Source organism: Pavona decussata, unplaced genomic scaffold (genome assembly GCF_977016875.1).
Source record: "Pavona decussata unplaced genomic scaffold, jaPavDecu1.1 SCAFFOLD_254, whole genome shotgun sequence".
Classification (NCBI taxonomy): domain Eukaryota; kingdom Metazoa; phylum Cnidaria; class Anthozoa; order Scleractinia; family Agariciidae; genus Pavona; species Pavona decussata.
In genome coordinates this window covers 4,567,793-4,589,133 of record NW_028145657.1, presented here as the reverse complement: position 1 = coordinate 4,589,133, position 21,341 = coordinate 4,567,793, and the positions used below count along the sequence as shown (strand labels likewise).

The following is a 21,341-nucleotide window of genomic DNA, read 5'->3' as shown; positions in this document are numbered from 1 at the left end:
GAATAAAGCAGCAATACCTAGCCTTATAATAACGAACCTAATCGTGCTTAAAACATTGCGCAGATGACATAAATACAAACTAAAAAATCTTTGAAGGTGCCAACTGTACATGTCTAAAAGAAATAAAATATGAAGCAAAAAATTAAAAAAGACTTTCCTTTTTTTCATCATAGTAGTAAGCAATGACCCATTTTAGTTTTGGTGTTTGGAATATTCTGGGTCGAAATTTATTTTACCAATTTCGTCCCCAGGGCTTCCTAAAAATGGCGGATGATTGGACAGGTAGCATGCGTGACGTCTGTTCAAGGTTGCTGAGCCAATCGATAGCAATCGATGAACGGTTTTTGTGTGGTTATCGATTGGTCGATTGGCCGATACCAATCGATTCCAGTTAACTGTTATCGATTGATATCGATTGATCGATTGAATTTCCGATCATCGGTTTCCATCGATTGAATACCCCGGGGATAATGTATTTGAAATCTGATACAGATCCCTGGTTGATTATTCCACTGTTTTATTTATTTGCTGATGTAACACAATCGCACGCTCATTAATATTGCTCTTTCACCAAGTCTTTAAAGGAAAAGATTTTAGCAGGGTCCAAAATTGCCCTTTCCTGGTCGCCAATGCCACTAAAAATTTTGCACTGGCGACCAGAATTTCACAACTAGTCGCCAGCGGGCGATTAACTATTTCATGCCACGATCATTATACAAACAATAACTTTGATTTTCAGCCAAATCGATAAAAATAAAATTCAAAGCCCCCGCCAATTGGTCACTTACTTTTTACCTTTCCACTGCTTTTGAAGTATAAAACCGATTTTCCTGTTATTATAAATCTATCACAACGCTTCACAGCAGTGCGAAGCTTCGCCGCCATGTTTTTTGAACGAAAAATGCTGCACGGTTGTGGCCTGGTACAAACAACATGGCGATCCGTCGATCATCCTGGCAGAACGCGAAAGGAAAGATCGTTTACGGTTTTGAACATAGAGCAAAGAACCAACCGGCAGTTGTTCAATCGGGTACATTTCTCCAAAAGGTAGAGACAAGAGAAGGTATAAAGTTGACTTGAAACATTTAGCAGTCTTATGAAACTGCGTATATAGCCGGCATTCGATTCGTTCGTTGCGGTTTTTCAGTGGTAGGTGTATAAATCGCTATTGCGGCCCCAAACGCATTCTCTTTGTTCTGATTCTTGAAAGAAAAATTGGCGACCAGAATTTTCCATCTATCAACCAAAAATTTTGGTTTGTGTTTCGGTGCGAAGGAAAAATTTTATTGACACTTTTTTTTTTCTGCTTTTTGGCAACCACATTTTCCCATATGGCGACTGAAAAAAAAATTTCACTCGCCACTTGGCCTCTGCCTAAAAAAGTTAATTTCGGACCCTGTTTAGTGATTTTTTGAGTATCAGTTGTCTGGATTGAGGCAAGCCTTTCAAAGAAATAATAGCCATGCAAGCCCAGAGTTGGCGGAAAAATTGGCCGAGACTCTAGATTTGAAAGCGAAACAAGTAAGACTAATGAGTTTTACAACTCTTTGTATAATCCTTTCCTTAAAAAAGGTGTATTTAGTTTACTTTATCAAATATTATTGATGATAATTTTATCGATAACTCTACTATTGAATTATAAATATGCAATAGCCTTCTATGCAGGCAGATATGATCTGATTGCGTGATAGCCTCCTACGCAGACATTCGCAGGGCCCATCACGGGACTAGCCCTATGAACGTCTGCGTAGGAGGCTAATCATGTGACGAGCTCTAGGAGGCTAGTCATGCGAATACTTTTGAATCATTCCTGATATTGATCACTTCTTGTTTCCCATATTTCTTAGGTTAAAACGCGGTTTCAAAACCAACAGAACAAAGGAAAAAGAGAAAATTTAACGACAACCTTAAAGCCAAGAAACCGGAAAAGGAAAAATATTTTACATTTGTGATCGAACCCGCTTAAGGTGGCCGAACACAGTTTTCAAGTATACAGCTGTTAGTGAACATTATTTGAAAACTACGTACTTCTGAGCACCCGAAATTAGCATGGTGCAAGATTAACTAAGAAGGAATAAATTTTGATACTTCTTGTTGAGCAAAGTGCCGTTGCCATGGCAACACAGCAAGCTATTAACCCGTCCACAAATAAAGGTTTTCCTTAACTTTTAGAAAATGCACTCGTTAGATTTTTTCCATTTTTTTGTATCCAGAAAAACTCACAAAATACCATAGTGACGCTGCTTTCATGTAATTTTAACAGAGAGATCTCCTGTAAATGTTGGTTTTGCACTTTAATGTTTTTTGAAGACACCCTCTGTTAGATTTTGTTTTTTGTTTGTAGGCGAGTTACGCTTTTAGAGAACTACTGTTTTGTCAAATTTCATGAAATTCTAACGAGCGGTTCCTTAGAAAACAGTTAATTTCCATTAAAACAACCAGTCGCAATTTTTTGCTCTAATGTGCATGCGTGGCTTTTAATTAGATTTTCTCAGCAAAGATGAAAAGCGTACAAAAAGGCTTAGCTCTTCGTGAACTCACTTTTTTTGTTCGGCAATAAATAAAGAATGATTCACAAACAAGAAACTGAGTTATTTTAAGAGCTAAATTTAACTTACCTTTGTGATCCATTTAGTATAAAATCGAGGGATCGATAGTATTTGCTTACCATAACCCTAGCGCGCGCTTGATAGTATCACAAACAGAATCTGTAAAGCGCGCAAAAACTGTGTTCGGCCACCTTAATCGAACAATAAAATCAGGAAGAAAATCATAATGCAGTCTTTTTGGTTTCTTGTACAGTGTTTGTCAACAAATCATTTCATTGCCGCCTTTAAAATCTCAATTTTAAGAAAAAATTTAAAGAATCACAATCAAATGTCCCTCAATGGAAACAGGATAATTTTTATTGATTCAATAACGATCGATGAATCCAATACAATCAATAACATTAACACTTCGTCGGCGTGTGAGTATCGAATTTTATCGATTGACCGATAAAGTGGATATCGTTTAATTTCAATTTATCGATAGATAAATGATTTTCCGATATCAATTTTTATCGATTTGACTACCCCGGGAGAAAATTAAGCGAGCGATGGAGCGATCAAGTTTTTGTTCAACACGATAACTCGTTCATTGTGCATGAACAATTTACGAATTGAAAAATCAAAGAGAATTTGTAGTTACGCTTATGTAAGCACATTTTTGTGCGGATGATTTAACCAGGAAGTGATTGATTGATTGAAAGGAATTTTCAAATTAGAACTCATTTTTTCCTAAAACTTCAACAATATAAAGTTATCATGTATGATAGAATTGTGACGCATTTTGCCATAGCCGTGGATGCATTTACACAGATGAGTTACAACGCATTCTTTTACTGCCAAGGCAAGCGAGAGCGAGGCGAAAGCGAAAGTTTCCGAACAGCAGTTCTAGTCTTTCTCGAGCTTCATGTTTTCACGGACACAGTGTTATCAGTTAAACTCTCTGATGCATTAGATAAAGGAGAAAACAGCCGATATATGTCATCTGGAATTCCAATACCCTATATATTATTAATGGCGTAGTATCATACATATAAAGCTTACCGTTAGATACGGTCATCAATCTCAAGTCAAGGGAGCTTCGATGCGCTGTGACGAAAACCTAGAAGACACAAAAAAGTGATTTCAGCTTTCGTTGTTCCTAACCAAACCTCACAATGACAACTTACATTGTAAATAACAAGCAAACTTAACTAACTTACGTCGATTGTAAATTCCTCTTTCCAGACGGAAAGTCAAGCAATCAGTACCACCCCGTGCGCAAGGTCTCATGGGAATAGAAATTTACACCAAGTCACTGCGGGAAAAGTCACGCACGTAACACTAGGAACCCGGGGGGGGGGGGGGGTACTCTTCGGAATTCTTGGTGGGGGTGTGCCGCCCGGGTCTTCAAATCCCGACCCTATTTCAGACCTAAACATGCCATTTTCCACACCTGTTTTCAGATCTGACCTCTAAAATTCATACCCGTTTTCAGACCTGATAATTATGCATCAGTGCCGAACGGAAGTTGACGCAAGGAGTAAAAGTAAGCTGGAATGACATAGTTTATCTATTTCTTTTTCTCGCTATCAGTTAGTCGTTCAAGTTACGTACTGAGAAGAAAAATATGTTTGTAAACTTTCGTAAATGTTCCCCGCCCAAAAAACCCGACCCGATTTCAGACCGTAATAGTCAAAATCTATACCCGTTTTCAGACCAAAACGGCTCAAAAATCATACCCTTTGGGGCGGCACATACCTATATACCTTATATAGGGGAGTACCCCCCCCCCCCGGGACTAGGAACAAGTTTACTGTGATGTCCAAGTTTATTTCTTTCTATTAAATCCTGCTCTCTCTCCTCCGCGGTTTAGCCTGTGTGACAGGCTCTAGAATGAGGGAGGGAAGAAGAACATTGAGGGCTCCCCTTTTCCCTCTACAGCGCGCTCCTCTCGTTTCGCGCCTGCCTCGCTTTCCCGCTCTCAGCTAGCGCATACCTGGGCAGGCTACTCCCTTTAATCGCTTATGTCGGTAATGTGAACACTGACATAAAGACATAAGGTTAGGTGAAAAGAATACTTTAAAAGTGGCGGAACAAACACTTGTTGCCTTTGAGATGATTTAATTTGTTTCTTCGACGAAGGCGTCGTCGACGACAACAAAGGAAAAAAAATTGCTAGAAGAAAAGAGTGGGTGCGTCCAGTATTTCAGGAAGAAGGTAGAAGAGCATCTACACGTCTTTTATCATACAATATTGGACAAGTTCGAACCGCTTCAGCAAGTTCTTCTTCATCTACACAAGCCGCACCAGGGTTGCTTTGTCATATCTTCTAACTCCACAGTAGCCGCCTATTGAAAATAGTGCTGGTGGCGAACTGGGTTCGACAATTTTTTGCTGCTCTCTGATTGGTGGTTTGTGGCGTTGTTATGTCGAAGTTGTTCACACTTGTTTGACAGCAACATAACGACATAACGACATGGACATAACGACATAAAAAAGATCAGTTTTTTTCCTTATGTCGTTATGTCGATGTCGTTATGTTGTCAATATGTCATTATGTTTACATGTTCACACTGCTAACATAACGACATAACGTCCTTCTTATGTCGTTATGTCGTTATGTCGCAAGTGTGAACCAGACTTAAGGTGGGGGTACACCTGAAAGCCGTTTTCACGCCGCTCAAAATCGGTCAAATGGAAATATCTTGTCATTTCAAGCAATACAAAAACCCTCCATTCATTACAGAAATCAATGATTTGGGGTGTTTTATGAATTTTTAGGTATATTTGGAAGGAAATAATTTTACTTGAAGGATTGGTAAAATTAAAAGAAATAAGAACTGTTGAAGATTTAGTGAAGTTTTAAAATTAGTATTTGTAGTAATAATTAATAGACGGATACCAAGTTAGTCCACTAGCAACCTGGGGTGCTCTTGCGTGGGTATCAACTGTCTGTTAGTGTTCCAAAAATCATTTTCTTTCTTCCATCCATTCTAAAAACCTCTTCAAATTTCACTCAAATTCAGGTAGAGCCCCACCTTAAGTGGGGCTTGAGAAGGCTAGAGTGCCTTCAAGGCTCAAGCAAACGGGTCTACATTCGTCTATGTTCACAATCTGACGTGCGCGGCACATCCTTTTTTTTTAAACATAAAATTTGAAATCAAGTTCAATCAATAGTTCAATACACTCTTTCTTTTTTATAAGAATATTGTTTTTCCGGCCCAGGCTGAATATCCTATTTTTCTGCCGATTTTAGGCTGAAAATATTCTTGCAATATTCTATCGCGTTACATTGTACATATTTTGTACTGCACAAATACATTACATGTACCGCTCATCATTGAACATTTGGTAGACTGCAAAACAGCCGTATTTTTGCGTTTGGTCGAAATACGAGGTCTCGTCAAGCGAAAGGTCTGGAGCGGGCGTGGTAGGCTCCCACTTCGCGCGCGAGAATTCGCGCATTCACAAAGAAAAACGACTGCTTTGCAGTCTAAACATTTGGCTATCGCTAGTAAAGAGTGTTTCGTTTGTTGGCTAGTTTTGCCGTTCAGAGAAAGGAATACTTTGTTTAATGCAGTTAAGTAAAAACAAATCATTGTATTGTATTTACAGATTTTCAACGCACGGAATTATTTTCTTTTCACAATTTCAGCTTCAGGTTTATTCTTAAAATATTTTTAAAAGTTCGCAAATTTCATCCTCGATATTCTTATAAAATATATTTTTATAAAAAAGAAAGAGTGTAGCTCACCCGGCCCTGATCTGACCCGCGCCCAACGACACTTCCGTTTGACCTTCGTACCCAATGTCAACCAAGGGTCATTTTGGCGTCTTTGGGTGGGTGTGAAAGAAAGTAAGTTTACTTCAGTTCTTCAGTACTTTTTAATTCTCAGGTTTTTTCTTCTAAATTTCCAAATTGTAAGTCGTTATGAATATAGAAAACCTGGATGGAAACAACCCATAGATGTCCTGCCTTCTTAAATTTCTATTCGTCCGCCCCCCCCCCCTCCCCCTCACCCACGTTTTGCATTAAGTGGGAGTTTCCTCAACCAGTCTCTGAATTTCCATTGATTTTCTCAAGCGACGGAGGACGAGGAGCACAAAGAATGCGCGTGAAAATCCTTCGGAAGACTGGGAACGACTGCAGTCAAGATGCTTTATGCAACCCGGCCTAGGCCACGGTTTTACTGCGCATGCTGCAAACAAAACACTACCTCGTCTAAAAGTTAGGTGGCAAAAACTTACTTTATTGTACTTATTCAAAAGTACATCATTCAGTTTCATCATCATTCAGGGACTGGCTGGGAAACCTTGCCATGAAAATAATTGTTCGAAATTGTGCTGCAATTTATGTTGGAAGGGCCGCGACCCTGCACAATCCTTTGTTTTAACGTTCACACCACAGTTGAATATCTTAACAAAAACGTTTTGATTGGTCAGTTGCTCCAACACGTTCCAAATTCTATTGTTGTTTGTGCAGGGTCAAGGCCAACAAGGCAACTGAACAAAAACATACAACAAAGAAGTTAATTGTCAGGCAATCACAATCATTGCCTTTAATAACTATACTTTAACAAGGTCTCACGATGCCTACATGCTATAAACAATATCATAACTGTGAATCAGTCGTCCACGGTGACTGTATGAATGTCTCATTGAAATATTATCTCTTTATTTACAAATACGGAAAATAGAAAGAAGCTACTGACCACGTACAAATATACAAAAGCGTCCCTTTAAGCACCATAAAGTGAGAATTTAAAAATTAAATATACTTTGTCTCTATCTTTGTCTCAGTGATTTCAACCACAAAAAGCTCGCAGTTTTAGCAAAAATCCTTTTTCGGTTGTTTGTTTTGCTCAATGTGTTACACCAGTCTTGGTCGGGAAGGCTCAATACATTGAATGATAAAATTATTCATCTTTCGGGCACTTAAAACCAAATTAATGGAAAAGAAACAATAATTAGCAAAAGAAACGACCTGTGTGGTTGTTATGATGGCCTGCAGAACATGCGTTATCTTTTTTTTTGCGTTTTTCAGGCGAGCGACGGCACGCGCGAGTCACGCACGACGGACTCGCGCTCCCCGCTCGCCTGAAAAACGCAAAAAAAAAAAAAAATAATAATAAATAAATAAATAAATAAATAAATAAATAAATAAAATAACGCCTGTTCAGCTGACTATTGTTGTGAAAACACAGAAGCACTCACTGTTTTTTTTGCAGAGAGATGATACCTAGAATACATTACAAGAACTGGAAACAAGATAAAATCATAATATACAAGTTAAGTACTACTCTCTCAATTGGGAGGCGGATGTGAATTTCCCGAATAAATGGGGGAAGGGTGGTGACGGTTTGTAACCAGGTTCTTTGAGCATCCTCTACCAACCTCGTTCCCAGGACTATTAAATTTACAAAGGAAAAAACCGGGGAACGAGGCTGATCCTGAACTCATAACAGTGAAAAATAAAGACTGTAAAACAAATCATTTTCTGCTCAGTTTCACCGGGTAAGTTGCCAAGTGGGCCAGCAAAATCCTCAGATTACAACGTTGTTGATCACTTTTGACACGCGGCGGCGGAAACAATTAAACCCGTAAAGAGTAAAACACTGGGTCACTTCCCTGTTGCAAAAATAACTACTGTGTTCATACAAAGACCGCCACCACCCACTCACTCAAGATAAATGAAACAAAAAAGAACAACACAAAACACTGATCCATCAAAGTTCAGTGAACCGTCAGTATCGACTTCATTTGTTTAGTTTTCCTCTGTCCCAGTCTGCCGCCAATCCTCTGATTCAAGTGATGGCCCAGGCTCGCGGTCAAACGATTAAGAAAGGTGTGTTAAATATAAGGTTTTTACTTTGAGAGTTAAGAGCCGATAAGTTTTTTGTGAGTTTACTAAATTATTTGACAATTTGTCAAACGGAGAAGAAAACAAGTTTTTTTAACGTAAAGTATGCGGAGGCTGCTCGGCGAGGCGTGTCTTTGTTTTCTATTTGAATGCGTGACATCTGGAAAGCCGATTCACCTAATTGTTCCTGAAACTTATCGCATGTCGTAAAATGATCTAACAAACTCATAGGCTCATAATAATAATAATAATAATAATAATAATAATAATAATAATAATAATAATAATAGTAATAATAAAAAAAACAACATCTTTCTTTATTATAATATTCCAAGCAAAATTGATATTTACAAGTTAAAAGTAGAAAAAAAGAGCTATTAAAACCTATTTACAATTCAATATTTAAAATTCATTTCGATTAAAAAAAAAAAGCGACTATTTCCAAGTACAACAGAGCTATTTTCAAGCACAATTTTTTAACAATAGTAAGACTAAAATTTTGATGAAATAAAAAAGTTGTTAAATAGTAATAATAATAATAATAATAATAATAATAATAATAATAATAATAATAATAATAATAATAATAATAATAATAATAATAATAATAACTTATAAGCTTTGAGCCCCCAAAGTAAAAACCTTATCTTGAACGGACATTTCTCATTCTTTTACATTTGACCGCGGGTAAGGCTCATCCTCTCATTCAACTGATGACCCAGTCTCCTGCTCGTCCTCTCATTCAAATGATGACCCAGGCTCCTGCTCTTTTTCTGATTTAACTGATGACCCAGTCTCCTGCTCGTCCTCTGATTCAACTTTTGACCCAGTCTCCTGCTCTCCTTCTGTTTCACCTGATGGTTTGGGAACAGTCCAATGGCGCTCCCTTTCAACCATTTCCCAGTAATCCTCTGATGGCCATTCATGTTCAGGTTTGGGGTTCCCTTTATCATCCTGCCACAAATCAGAAAACAATGTTAAATACCATCCACTACATCAACGAAAGTCAAAACTGCTTATCGTTCAATTTGCTTTAAAGAACAGAGAAACAACAAGAAATAGACTTCCTTTTACAGAGGGCACTTCCTTTGTCAGTCAGAGATTTTCTTAACTGATGAATGTAAATCAGTTTTCACTGTACTGTATCATGGCAAGCAGACTATTTTACTATTCCTGTAGTCGAGCCTTAACGTTAGATTGAATTAAATCCAAGGCGGGCTCCCAACTGTCATGTCGCGATGTAGTTGTTGGTAAATTGAGCGTGAATATTACAACCTTTCCGACGCATTTCGCCCTCCCCACACCAATACAAAAGTATGTCATGTCTCTGCCTTGGCTGTTCCCATATGCTTCCTTGAAGTCTGCGTAACAAGCTTTTCCGTGGGATTTTCCCCACGAAATTTTGGCTCTTGCTTCAACTCTCGCGGGTTCGAAAATCGAGAAACGCTTTTAACGCAAGGAAACACTTTGTACTCAAGTTATATCTTTTGAAAACTGGTTAATTTTTCCCAAAATCTCCATCATGTTACCCACTGACAGGTACCCTGCTAGCAGAGGTTTCTTTCTGGCAATGCGTCTAGCATTTCGCGTAGTCGGCTTGTTTAAGACGCAAACGACTTCGTACATGCTAAAAGACTTGCCAGAAAGAAACCTCTGCTAGCAGGATAACTGACAGGATAAGGAGGGGGGGGGGGGGGGTAACAAGCTTCCCCCCGACACTTTATCTAGCCAGGAGAAACATCGGGATTTCTCTGAGAAAAAAAACTGATTGCCTTTAATCAATCTAGACACTTGAAGTTAAGATTTTGATGCCCATCGCTTTGATTCAAACTATTCGAACTTTGACACGGCTTTAGACAATACACAAAATGCAGTATCTGTAGCCGATTCTGGTAAGAGTTAATTTCTGTAAAAGATGACTCCTGAAATACCCATTATCACCTAATTAATTCTATTCATCAAGACTGTTCATCAATCATTTTTGGAACTAGCCGCCGGGAAGCATGCCGCCGCATTATTGGTTTGTCATACAGCTGTCTGTCCGTTGGGAAAAAAGCAGCCATTTTTACAGGAAAATTCTTAACTGATAAACAACATTGAGGAACACTCTATTCTGATCAAGAGGATGGGTTTAGAAACACGAGTTGAAAAACCACACAATTTCAAACACTTGTGGTAGATGTTTCCTAATCAACCCATGTGTATACAGCTATTGCAATTAACTTTGTTGGATCAAAGTATAAAGCTATAAGACAAGAACTCAAGATTCTGTGGATTTTTTTTTATGAATAAGTTCATCAAAATCGGCTATGCCTCGTCCGTCCAGTGAAGATATACGATGGCGAGCCATTTGGATGAAAGAAATGTTAGGATAACAAATGGATGAGGTGGCAGCCTCTTTGAAGATGTCTTTAAGCTTTAAGCTTTGATCCGACAACGTTCATTGAAATAGCTGTATAAGCCAACATTGCAAATATTAGCCGCATTTCTACCACACACCAATTGTTTAGAGCTTGGTAGTTTCACAGACACCCAAGGGTACGTCGAGAGCACCAAAAATGGCCTGACTAAGGCGATAAAACGCACGCATATACGAACTTGTCCCATGCTACGTCTTTATGATCATAAGTCTGTAAAATAAGTTTGCACAGCCGGAGAGCGAAAACTACAAACGCGTGTTCCGAGTGAGGGAATTTCTTGCTTTTTATGGGTTTCTTGGGCTGAATTAAAGACAATGATGGGAACTTTGTGAGTTGCTGTTTCTTCAGATATTCTCAACTCAGAATTAATTGAAGACAAAAGGCCGATGGCTTCAGGGACAAGGGTCCTTGGCTGAACCGCGATAAATTCCATAATAATTGTTCAATCTCTCCAAAATTACCTTCACCGGACCTGACGATGATGTACTTTTCTGTTTGTTGCAAGTACAGTTCCAAGAACTTATCTTCATCGCTCAAACAACGTTCGTTTTCAAGGAAAATAATGTCTGTTTGCAGTGTGGTGATTTGGCGGCCTTCCTCTCTTAAGCCGCTGTTACACAAGGCAATTTTCTTGCAACTTGTCTTGCAATTTCGTTGCCCCGTTGCGACACAAGTTGCATGGATCGTTGCCTGGTGTAACATGCCCTGTGTAATGAACATGCCTCGCAACGTTTTTGTTGCAGTCACTGTTGCACGAAGTAGAACCGACTTCTACTCCTCGCAACGATTGCGGCCACAAAAAAATTGCGAGACAAGTTCATTTAAGGGGATGTTACACTAGGCAACGATTCGTGCAACTTGTGGCGCAACAAAATTGCGAGACAAGTTTCAAGGACAATTGCCTTGTGAACGTGTAACAGCGCCTTAATAATAATATCGAACTTTACTAAATTGATTTTATATAAAACTCTTACGCCACAACAGTCCTCGTATATTGAAAACTTGAAGTAATTTTCATTTCTGTGTGTGTAAAAATAATCGGCGGTCATTATATAAGGCCCAGTGTTGTAAGAAATTCGTAAAATAAATATTCGACTTCCCTAAAATAGCTTATTTTTCAGAGACACATTTTCTCGAGAACAGAATTAATTTGAAATGAATAAGGTTCTGTAAAGCCACTAAATTTTGCTGTTGCCATCCTTTACATTCAAAAGCAAATCTTATGTTAATAAAAAACAATTCACTAAAAAGAGCAGTGTTATTTACACAGTACACGAAAGAACAAAGAAACAAATTGCAACAAAATTAGAAAACTTACGTGATATGCTGACTCCAAATTGACATTGCTTTGACATACAGCTGTGGTCAGATCATTTACTTGTTTCTTTGTCATCTTAACAGTGTTAAGGAACAGTATACCCAGGTGAGGAACAGAGCTGAGATGTTGAATAAGAACACTTACTCCATCACCAAGAGGGTTCTCTGACAAGTCGAGATAACGCAAGTTAGGAGCCTGGTGCAGAGATTTTGCGACAATAGCAGCAGACTTGGCTGTCAAATTGATATTGATGAGTCGCAGGCAATAAAGTTTGTCTGTAAAGTTAATACGGGACACCAGAGTCTCCACTAATTGAGCATCACACGCAACACCTGTTTTACCCTCAATTGTAATGCAGTTAAGCCTGTGACATAAAGGGAGAACCTCAGTAAGAATTTCCATCACTGGCTCGCTTTCCTGCAAATAAACGAAAATCGACTGAACCATTGAGAGGCAATGACAAGTTGGAAGAGTGATACGTGCAGTGTTCTCCGTCAAACACAAAGCTGTTCTATTGTTTTGTTCATCTGACTGATCTGCAGCATCTGGTGTCTTTTGTTGAGAAGACTCTGGTGACTCAATGAGTTCTTTTAGCATTGCCGCGACTTCAGTGGAATAATAGTTCGAGATTGAACTGATGCGAAGGTGTGCATTTTCTTCTTCCTTTACGATAAACACTCCTAAATCACAAGATCGTGGATGCTTTCTCAGGAAATCCGCGGCCTTCTTTTCTCCTGAACAGCTAACAACAACTGCATTTACATCTTCCAGCACAGTGATGAAGTCACAATAGTCCTCTCCTGCATAGTCCAGCTCATCAGGGATAATTAATATGTTGTTTCGCACCTCCGTAGATTTCAGCAAGTGTTCGTTGGCAATGGTACGCAGCTGGTCAGGAAAGATTAACAAAACACCTCCAACGAGAGAGAGAAATGCAGGAAAGCGGTCTCGTCTCATCTCGGGTGAGCAACAAAAGAAGACGTCTTCAATGAGAGTGTGAAAACCATTTTGTTCGTCAGTCAATTCCCTTTCACCAACTCTTTCCTCGAAGTTGTATTCTGTCAGACCTTCCTTCTTTGCCACGACCCCAATGTGACTTACAATCTCCCAAGCAGCTTCTCCGGACAGCTCAGAGGCAAATTTTAGGACTTCGCTCATTTTGAAGACCTTTTCAACTGAGTCGATTTTGGACAGGGAGGTTGAATTTTCATCTTTCAGTTCATGTTTAAGATACCAGGCTGCGAGGAACTCCTGGACTGACTTGTGGATGAAAAACACGCCTTTGTCAGGATTTAAACTTGAGAGATTGGAAACTTGAAATAATCCAGCTTCAATTAATTTGTTCATTAAGTTGCCGGGTACTTCACTTGAAGACAAATGCAGAGAATCTCGCAAAAGGGCGGCAAAAGCAAGTTTTCCTAACTGACAGAATTCCTCGGCGTAGTCACCTACTTTTCTAAGCCTCTGATCGGCATGATCCACTTCAGCAACTTTTCCGGACATGTGATTCAACAAAGTTTGAATAAACTGTGTGTAAATGTCGGCCCGTGATGTTGGTAGTCCTGTAGAATCCTTCTTCGTCCAGACTAAACAAAGCATCAGCAGCAGAAGAGGGATCTGCACCACTTCCTCAAGGTCTTTTTCAAACACATACTCATAAAACTCTTCAAAATCGTTTTCATCTTTCAGAAACTTTAGTGCGAACTCCTTCACTTGATCCTTGCAATCGAAACCATTGATCTCAAATTGAGCGTCACTAGAGTTTCTTAACACGTCAAGTTTGATTTGTCGTGTGGTCAGAATAACGCAACAATCCCTCAACTGCTTCCTTTCCCAGATGTCACGAACGGGAGATTGTTCTCCTGCACTGTACTCATCATAGCCGTCCAAAATGAGCAACACCTTTTCTTGATTGTCAACAACAAACTTGTACAGGTCTTCAACAGAAACCTTGCCATCACTAGCCAGCAGTTGAGAAGCCCGTAAAATAGCCGGGATATCTTGCAAGTCACAGACATCACGCAACTTGACCTGAAGAACAAGATCAAACGCTGTTAACATTTCTTTTCTCTTTTGCGACCAATCGTAGGTGGTTTTCTGCGTGAAAACTGTCTTGCCGATGCCTGGCCGGCCGTACACTAGAATTCGTTTGGGTTTGGGATAATTCTTTCGGCTGCTGAAGATGTCTGTGTAGTCTTGAAGCCTCTCTTGTGTTACTCCACTGGGCTTCCTGTCATCCGCAAACCAAGATAACTGGGTGTAAATATCATCAATATGAACGCCAGAGCTTTGGTCCCATGGAATGATCTTCACTTTGCTTTTGGAGTTATAAATTGAACATATCTGCCTTTGACACTCCTCGAGCCACATTGAAACTGCAGAGTAAAAAAAATATATATATATATATATTTGATTTGATGTGAATTCGGTTATTTTAATGACAGCATTAGAAATCATTAACTCCGCAATGGAAAAGCCAATTTAAGAAAATAAAACAAATATACCTAAACCTCACTCTGTATTCTATAATATATTTTTTTATCCGACTAAAATCGTTATCCCAACATTGTTCTCAGAAATCAAACTTACCTGACTCTTTTCTTCGTTTAGAATCCTCCAAATCTGAACAAGGTAACTTTCGTTTTTGGCCTCTGGTTGATTGATCCTGGTTTGATGTTGCACCTGTGGCAGAAACATCAAAATAAAAATAACAAAACTTTAGATTTTTCGAAGAACAAAAAGCGAGTGGACCTGTTTGTTTTAGCTGGTTAGTTGTTGATGCTGATTCTCCTGCCGTTCTAAAGCGATTTCACAGAGGTTTTGATAGCAGGAGACAAGTAAAACTTTCGCAAAGATTGCCACACAGTCCTATACATTAATCATATATAAATTCTGCGACTCAAACTCTATTGATGCTCACCATTTTTGGAATCTAGGAATAGTGTGACAGTGGTGCATGTAAAATTAATGTATGGGTATTTGTGAGGAAATCTTTCCAAAATTTTAAGGAGACACACCGCAACACTTGTTAGTCTGGAAGACACGATTCGGCAGTCACTACAGCCATCGTCAGTTACACAATAATGTACAAAATTGATGGAATAAAGTCTTAACACTAATTAGAAACGTTAATGAAAACCTAATAACTTAAAACGAAGACTTTCAAATTAACAAGACTTTTCCAAAATCCATTGTCACGCAGTCTAGTCATAAGAAGTCATCTTGTAGCAAGTGTAAAACTTAACGTATGAGACGTGGATTTAAGGGGTCTGTCTCAGAGGATATGCAAAGGTTTCGCCGACCATAGTTACAAAAAGGCAATGGTTATGAAGCCAGACGGGCCTCTTTGTTGTATGCACAAACCACATCAGATTTTGAAATGTGCTGGAGCAACTAACCAATAAAAAAAGATCCTTTTAAGATATTCAGCTGTAGTGTGCACATTAAAACAAAGAATTGTTCGTCCAACATACACTGCAGCACTATTGATTTGTTATCAACTTTTAAGATACGAAAGTTCCGTAACTAGTCCCTCAATGAACTATGCACTGATGTAGCAAGCATTACATCCTGTTGATCGAGTTTCCACTATAAGTTCATCGAATTGGAAATTGAAAAGGGTGCTGGCAGTATTTTTGATGGGGTTGGAGGAGAGGGGTTAACTTTGGAATGGGAAAACTCAAAATGACCTTTTACGTGAACCTTTTTTCCCATGTTTTAACCACACTCATTTTAGAGTCGTCAGAGGGATAAGAAGTAGAGAAGAAGGAGTGCAATCTCTGTAATGTCCGTTTTGGAGAAAGATTTTTAAGGCAGTAAGCTCAGAAAGCCCAAATCACCACTAGAGACCGTCTCACAAAAACAAGTGTCTTTAAAATTTTAGTTGTCTTCATTCCCCCATAAAGGTAAATTTGTGCAAGCTAACAAGGTTTGATCTCTTCAAATTCTTTAGGAGAAAAATCAAACGGCCGACAATTTTTGTATGAATGGAAAATTAGTCTCCGAGAAACGACCTGCTGTTGGTTTGCCGAAAATCCTAGCTGGCCTTTTAGCACTTTTAACAACGTATTTACCCTTTGAAAACAACATGCATTAGTTTTTTTAGCGTTACGAAAGTTGACCTTCTGCCACAGAAAACGCTTTTTTTTTTACAATTTATTCCTAATATCTAGGGTGGGCAACGTCTTTCCGAATAGGATTTGCATTGACACCATCTATAGCCAAAGTTGAAACTTATGGTAGATCATTTGTTCCAATTTTCAGTTCGATTGAAAACAAAATTATTACAGCACTTTTTCCTTCTTTTGTGGTTGAGCCAATAACAATGCATACTTATAAACAAAGAAGTATTTACCTCTTAACAAGTGAGGACACACGTTTGAGCTGAGTCAAGCAACGATTCACAAACTGTTCTCAAAAGCCAACAGAATTCATTCATTTCTCGCCTTTCGACTTGAAAGGGTTTCCTTCCTTGGATTGATTAAAAAATTAAGGAAAAACAAATCTCGCCAACGAAACAAGACGAATGGAAAAGGAGACCAAAGCTCCTTCCTCTTCTTGGGGGATTAGAAAACTGAATAAAAATCACCGACCACGAAGGAGCAACTCTAGTTCTCCATGAATGGCTTGGTAATTATTCTCTTTAATTGGTTAATTCTCCAAAGCCAGTAGTATTTTTGTAAACGCTTGGAAGAATAATGAAGTGATGCCAGAAGTGATCTTGTACCTAGCTATTAGTAAGGTAATCTGAGTAACACGGAACGGGGTCAATATGTCTTTATAATTAATCTTGCCTCCTGTCAATACCAACATATACCAGCCCCCTAAAAAGAAATGTGACAAGAATTTACTACAGTAGGATTGTTACATACTTTGGTAGTGAGGCCAGTCTTCAAAAACAATAGGGTCGTTCAGCATGTTAAAAACAACAGAGGCTGCCATCACACAAGCAAAAGACTTCCAGGACTCATCTGGGGTTCTGCTAGCACCAACAAAATCACAAACACCTTTAACGATCACCCATTCAATTTTCAGGTCATGGGCTGCTACAAATATACCTGGAAAGGAATTAATATAAAGAACACTAAACGTATGATTAATAAACGAGAGACAAGTGCAGTGATGTAAGAAAGAAAGCCCGAAAAAAAAAAAAAAATGGCTTGTAATAGTGAAGTGCTCTACCAACTGAGCTACCAAGTCAAATGGAAGCTGGTCATATTATGAGTTTGTAATATGTCGCAGAGGTAAAGAGATGGAAGTAAATATGTGAAATTCATACCCCAATTTTCTTCATGGTGATTTCATTAGTCCTTACTAAGATCTGTTTTTCCAGCATAGCCATAAACTGGGCAAATACCTTTGGTTAAGAGCCACCAACCCTTAAACCAACCCCCCTTAAACCCCTCATAGGGTTTTGACCACTTTTGTTAAAAATGATGAAATAAGACCTTCACTCAGCTACAAAATAGTTCTAGAACGAAGAGAGGAACCAAATCAACTCAACTCTTGAAAGGAACAACTTGTAATCTGTTCTAGTGCATCTTGGAAACAAAAATGCAAGAACTTGAAAAATGGTAACCTACATTTTTCAAGTTTTAATCCATTCTGACCTACTCTGTTTCTGGCCAGAGGCACTAATCGATAGTTTTATTGCACGAGGGTGATAATTTATAACAAACATGACAATTATTTTTTGTTTCTCCTGACAGACAAACATTTGTGGGTTTGAAATGACATCAAATCCGTGAGATACCTCCCCTTTAAGTCTAAAATTTAGCTCTGACATAACTGGGATGGTAAAATGCTATTCAGCCCTGGCCTTCAGTTGGCAGGGGGGAGAGGGAGGTATGCATAAAGTACCTGTGCTGACCTTGAACATGCATCAAGCTTTGTTTAATATTCAAGCAAAAGGTAATGCAGTGAGTAGCTTTTTGCTAAGAATGTAATTATTATTTTCTGGCAACAATTTGGTAGAACAACTTGCTGTTCATGTAACTTTTCTTCAGATCTCCAGTTCCCATCTCCCTATCACCTCCACCAAATTACAAGGAGGACCTACCAGGCTTACCTAATTCACTTTATGTCGTTTGACATCACACCATTACAACGTACAGTGTAACATACTTTGAATTCTGGTTAGAGAACTAAGCAGTACTTTAAATCTCACCTATCCCTTCCATTTCAACTGCAACTGCATTATTTGGGTGCACATTTTGAAGGTGTTTAGCAGTGTTCTGGTCTGTTCCACTCAAAATCTCACCATCACAGTGCACATTTGGTTTTAGATCCTCTGGGCTTTCTATTGGTGGCTCCCAGCCATCAGCTGCATGTCTTACAAGGTTTCCAATATCTCTGTCCACTGGAGCTCTGAAGGCTTCAAATGCGAGTTTAGAGGATACCACCACATCACCTAGCTGGGTTTTATCTTTATTCAGACCACTGCAGCAGCCAACAGAATAAATGGCCTTGGGTCTCAGCTCCATCACTGCATTTTTGACAGCAGTTTGAGATCCACCTGGACCAGAAGAACCTTCATTACACTTCATCAGAGCAATCTTCAAGGGCTCATCTTCATCATCACCCACTTTTCCAAAGTACACATAACCAAGGTCCTTGCGATAACTTTTAAAGGAGTTTTTCATGTACGCAAAACATGCCAGGAACTCACAGTCCTCCACTGTCAACAACAGAATGTCTACCGGCAGCTGAACATCACTCCAACGTTTGCACTTTTTTGGTAAATTGCTCAACTTTGACAGTCTAAGGCTGAGAGGAGGTGCGGCACTGGAGGCATCTTTTGGACAGCTACCTGCACTACTCTCTGTTGCTCCTGACATTGCAATGAACCCTGATCAAAAACCAACAATGCAGGTCAGAAAATAAAATAATAATTAAGATCTTAAAAAATTATAAAGGTCCATTAAGAAGATGTCTTGAGATTATAACAATGCCCCCTGAAACACTCGAACTATTTCAAGACCAAAGCAAATGAGCTGGGCTTACTGGTATTATGTATTCCACCAGGTTTAAGTTAGAGGGCACACTTGATTCTACATGTTTGAGTGGCAGTTGACAATGGGACATATTAAAATAATATTCCTTCACCAGAGCATGTTTAAAACACAACAAGGCATTTATTGTGCTGTTCCATTGAAGGCTGTGTATGTATGATGGTGTATTCTGTAAATTACAACCATTTTCACTGTTTGGTACATAGGAGGGAGTAAGGCATGTATCTTTAAACATACCAGCTTTCATCATGCTATGATCAACGAACTAGAAAATTTATTGGTGAAAGAAAGGACAACCAAACTTAAACACCTGACCTTATAAGTGAACAAATGGAAGAAAGGCGTCATCCTTACAAGGCTGACCCAATATTGGGGAAAATTCAAACATTTTAAGTGAAATACTTGACTGGCTCTCATGTAAAATTTGGTCACTTCTTTTGCAAGGCATGAAACATTCAACCACAGTCAATTACTGGTAACTTCTTTACATTTCCCACGTCAGTTTGATTAAAAATATATCCATCTTCATCACCCAAATTAGCATGAAAGGTGAAGATGGATGAGTAATGATCCCAAGATGACAAATTATTATTTCAATCTATCTTGTCATGTTGCCATTTTACCATGGTCAATGGAGCCTTGAAAAAGTTTGGTTTTTGTTTGTTTTAAAAGCTAATATGGGATAAACATTTTCATATTGAGCTACATCAACATAACCAGATTTTAATAATAAATTAATACCTTCCATATCATCTTTACATGTATACATTTTGACAATTATGTCATGGACAATTGATACACTAGGGCTTCCCTCTTCTCTGCACCTAACTCTAAACAGCACTCAATTAAGGATGGTGCCTACAAATACCGAAGTATTTCTGTGCAGTTTATGACTATGCAGGAAAAGCAGTTCTTAGCAAGGCCTATTGAAGTCCAAAAAAAATAAAATTGGGGGTAGCCATGCATTTTTCAGAGATAATAAGCAATAATATCTCTAAAAAGCACCAAAATATAAATATAAAGCAATGTATGGGATTTTTACTAAATTGAAGCTTAGTTATCTATGAAAAATGCATGGTTTCCCCCAATTTTCTTTAGAGATATCAAAAGCATTTGCTAAGTTCTGCTTTCTCTGTATAGTTTTTAAACAGCGCAAAAATATTCCTGTGTTAATAGGCACTACCCATAGAAAACCCAAGTATCTTGAGATGCCCAGAAACAATAGTACGCACCCTCCTTAAAGCCGCAATTGTTTCCATAGATTTCGCTAATGCCAAGGCTTAATGTCGATTGAAAGCTGTCTTTTGTTTTGATTCTCTCAGTTCCTAACTTCAGTAGCGGCACGTAATCAAGCCTATTGCAGAAACTGCCTCGTCAAAGTTCAGGTGCATTCTTATCTTAGGAATACAAGTGAATTTCACACCTGTTCAGAAAAAAAAATTGGATTTTTTGCTATTATGACAGCCAGTGATTGTGCTGGGCCAAAATCAGACCCAGACTTTCCTCTCGGTCAGCAAAATAGAGTTTGAAATGTCGACAGTCTTCTTCCCATGGACTCAAAGTTCATGCAATAAAATCTACATGTATAGTTCCTGGTTCAACTCCCTTTCTTGGACTTTCTAACTCTCTTATAAATTTTCGTTCGCATTTTATACTGCCATCGTGGTTATTCACATTTTTCTCATCATTTTCTGGCTGCCTCACAGGAAAATGCAGGCAAGTTTTTATAAGCACCTTGATGTATATGGCGTACCATGATCTCCGCCAAAAATTGAAGTTATCATGAAACATCCATCTTAAGAGATCAACATCAGACTTAATTATGTTAACATTGATCCCCAAGTAAATCAACTTCCAACTTTGCAACACAACGTTTGACAACATGAATCAACTTTCAACTTTAATTTGCATCCTTGTAGTTAATGCGAAACTTACCAAGTTCATGAGTTTCCAAAATTTGGAAACTCATGAACTTGGAAACCTGGGCATCTCGAGCTGCGCAGAACGTATGTGCAGTAACAATAGTAGGCACCGTCCTTAAAGGAAATCAATGGTGGTGTTGTCTGCTACAATGCTGATGACCTTTTGAAAATTTTACGTCTGATAAAATTTTTTCAATCAGGTTCGTTGGGTCTCGTTGCCTCTAGCAAGGAGATGTTGTTTAAATTTTTTAATGTTTTCCTTTAGTGTTGTTTTCGAGGAGTT

The 21,341-nt window shown here is 38.6% G+C and overlaps 2 protein-coding genes across 3 annotated transcripts in view; both read right to left on the bottom strand.

The window, feature by feature from the left end:
• Positions 1-9,140, bottom strand: part of LOC146456712 (uncharacterized) — a 38,610-nt gene extending 29,470 nt beyond the window's left edge. Inside the window, exon 1 of one of the 2 annotated variants that reach the window (XM_085093009.1) lies at positions 9,031-9,140. Coding sequence is in view for 1 of the 2 variants with exons in the window: in XM_085093008.1 (XP_084949134.1) it covers positions 3,591-3,606 (16 nt within the window). In the remaining variant the exon portion in view is untranslated. Of the gene's footprint in view, positions 1-3,590; positions 3,649-9,030 lie in introns of those variants that run through there. The other variant, XM_085093008.1, reaches the window with a different exon arrangement.
• LOC146456711 (NACHT, LRR and PYD domains-containing protein 5-like) lies at positions 9,127-18,978 on the bottom strand. The gene is made up of 5 exons (XM_085093011.1): positions 18,293-18,978; positions 16,998-17,183; positions 14,716-14,808; positions 12,127-14,501; positions 9,127-9,342 (listed from the first exon to the last, which is right to left on the bottom strand). Exons 1-5 carry the CDS (start codon positions 18,960-18,962, stop codon positions 9,127-9,129), a joined length of 3,540 nt encoding a protein of 1,179 aa, XP_084949137.1. The 5' UTR covers positions 18,963-18,978.
• Between the last annotated feature and the right edge of the window lie 2,363 nt (positions 18,979-21,341).

What these genes read in the sequence shown, in the direction of transcription:
- LOC146456711 (XM_085093011.1), bottom strand. Translation starts at nt 18,962, where the DNA reads ATGTCAGGAGCAACAGAGAGTAGTGCAGGTAGCTGTCCAAAAGATGCC. An exon ending in AGACTGGCCTCACTACCAAA is followed by an intron (nt 14,809 to 16,997) that starts GTATGTAACAAT and finishes TTTCTGCCACAG; the next exon opens with GTGCAACATCAAACCAGGAT. An exon ending in ATTTGGAGTCAGCATATCAC is followed by an intron (nt 9,343 to 12,126) that starts GTAAGTTTTCTA and finishes GATTTGTGGCAG; the next exon opens with GATGATAAAGGGAACCCCAA.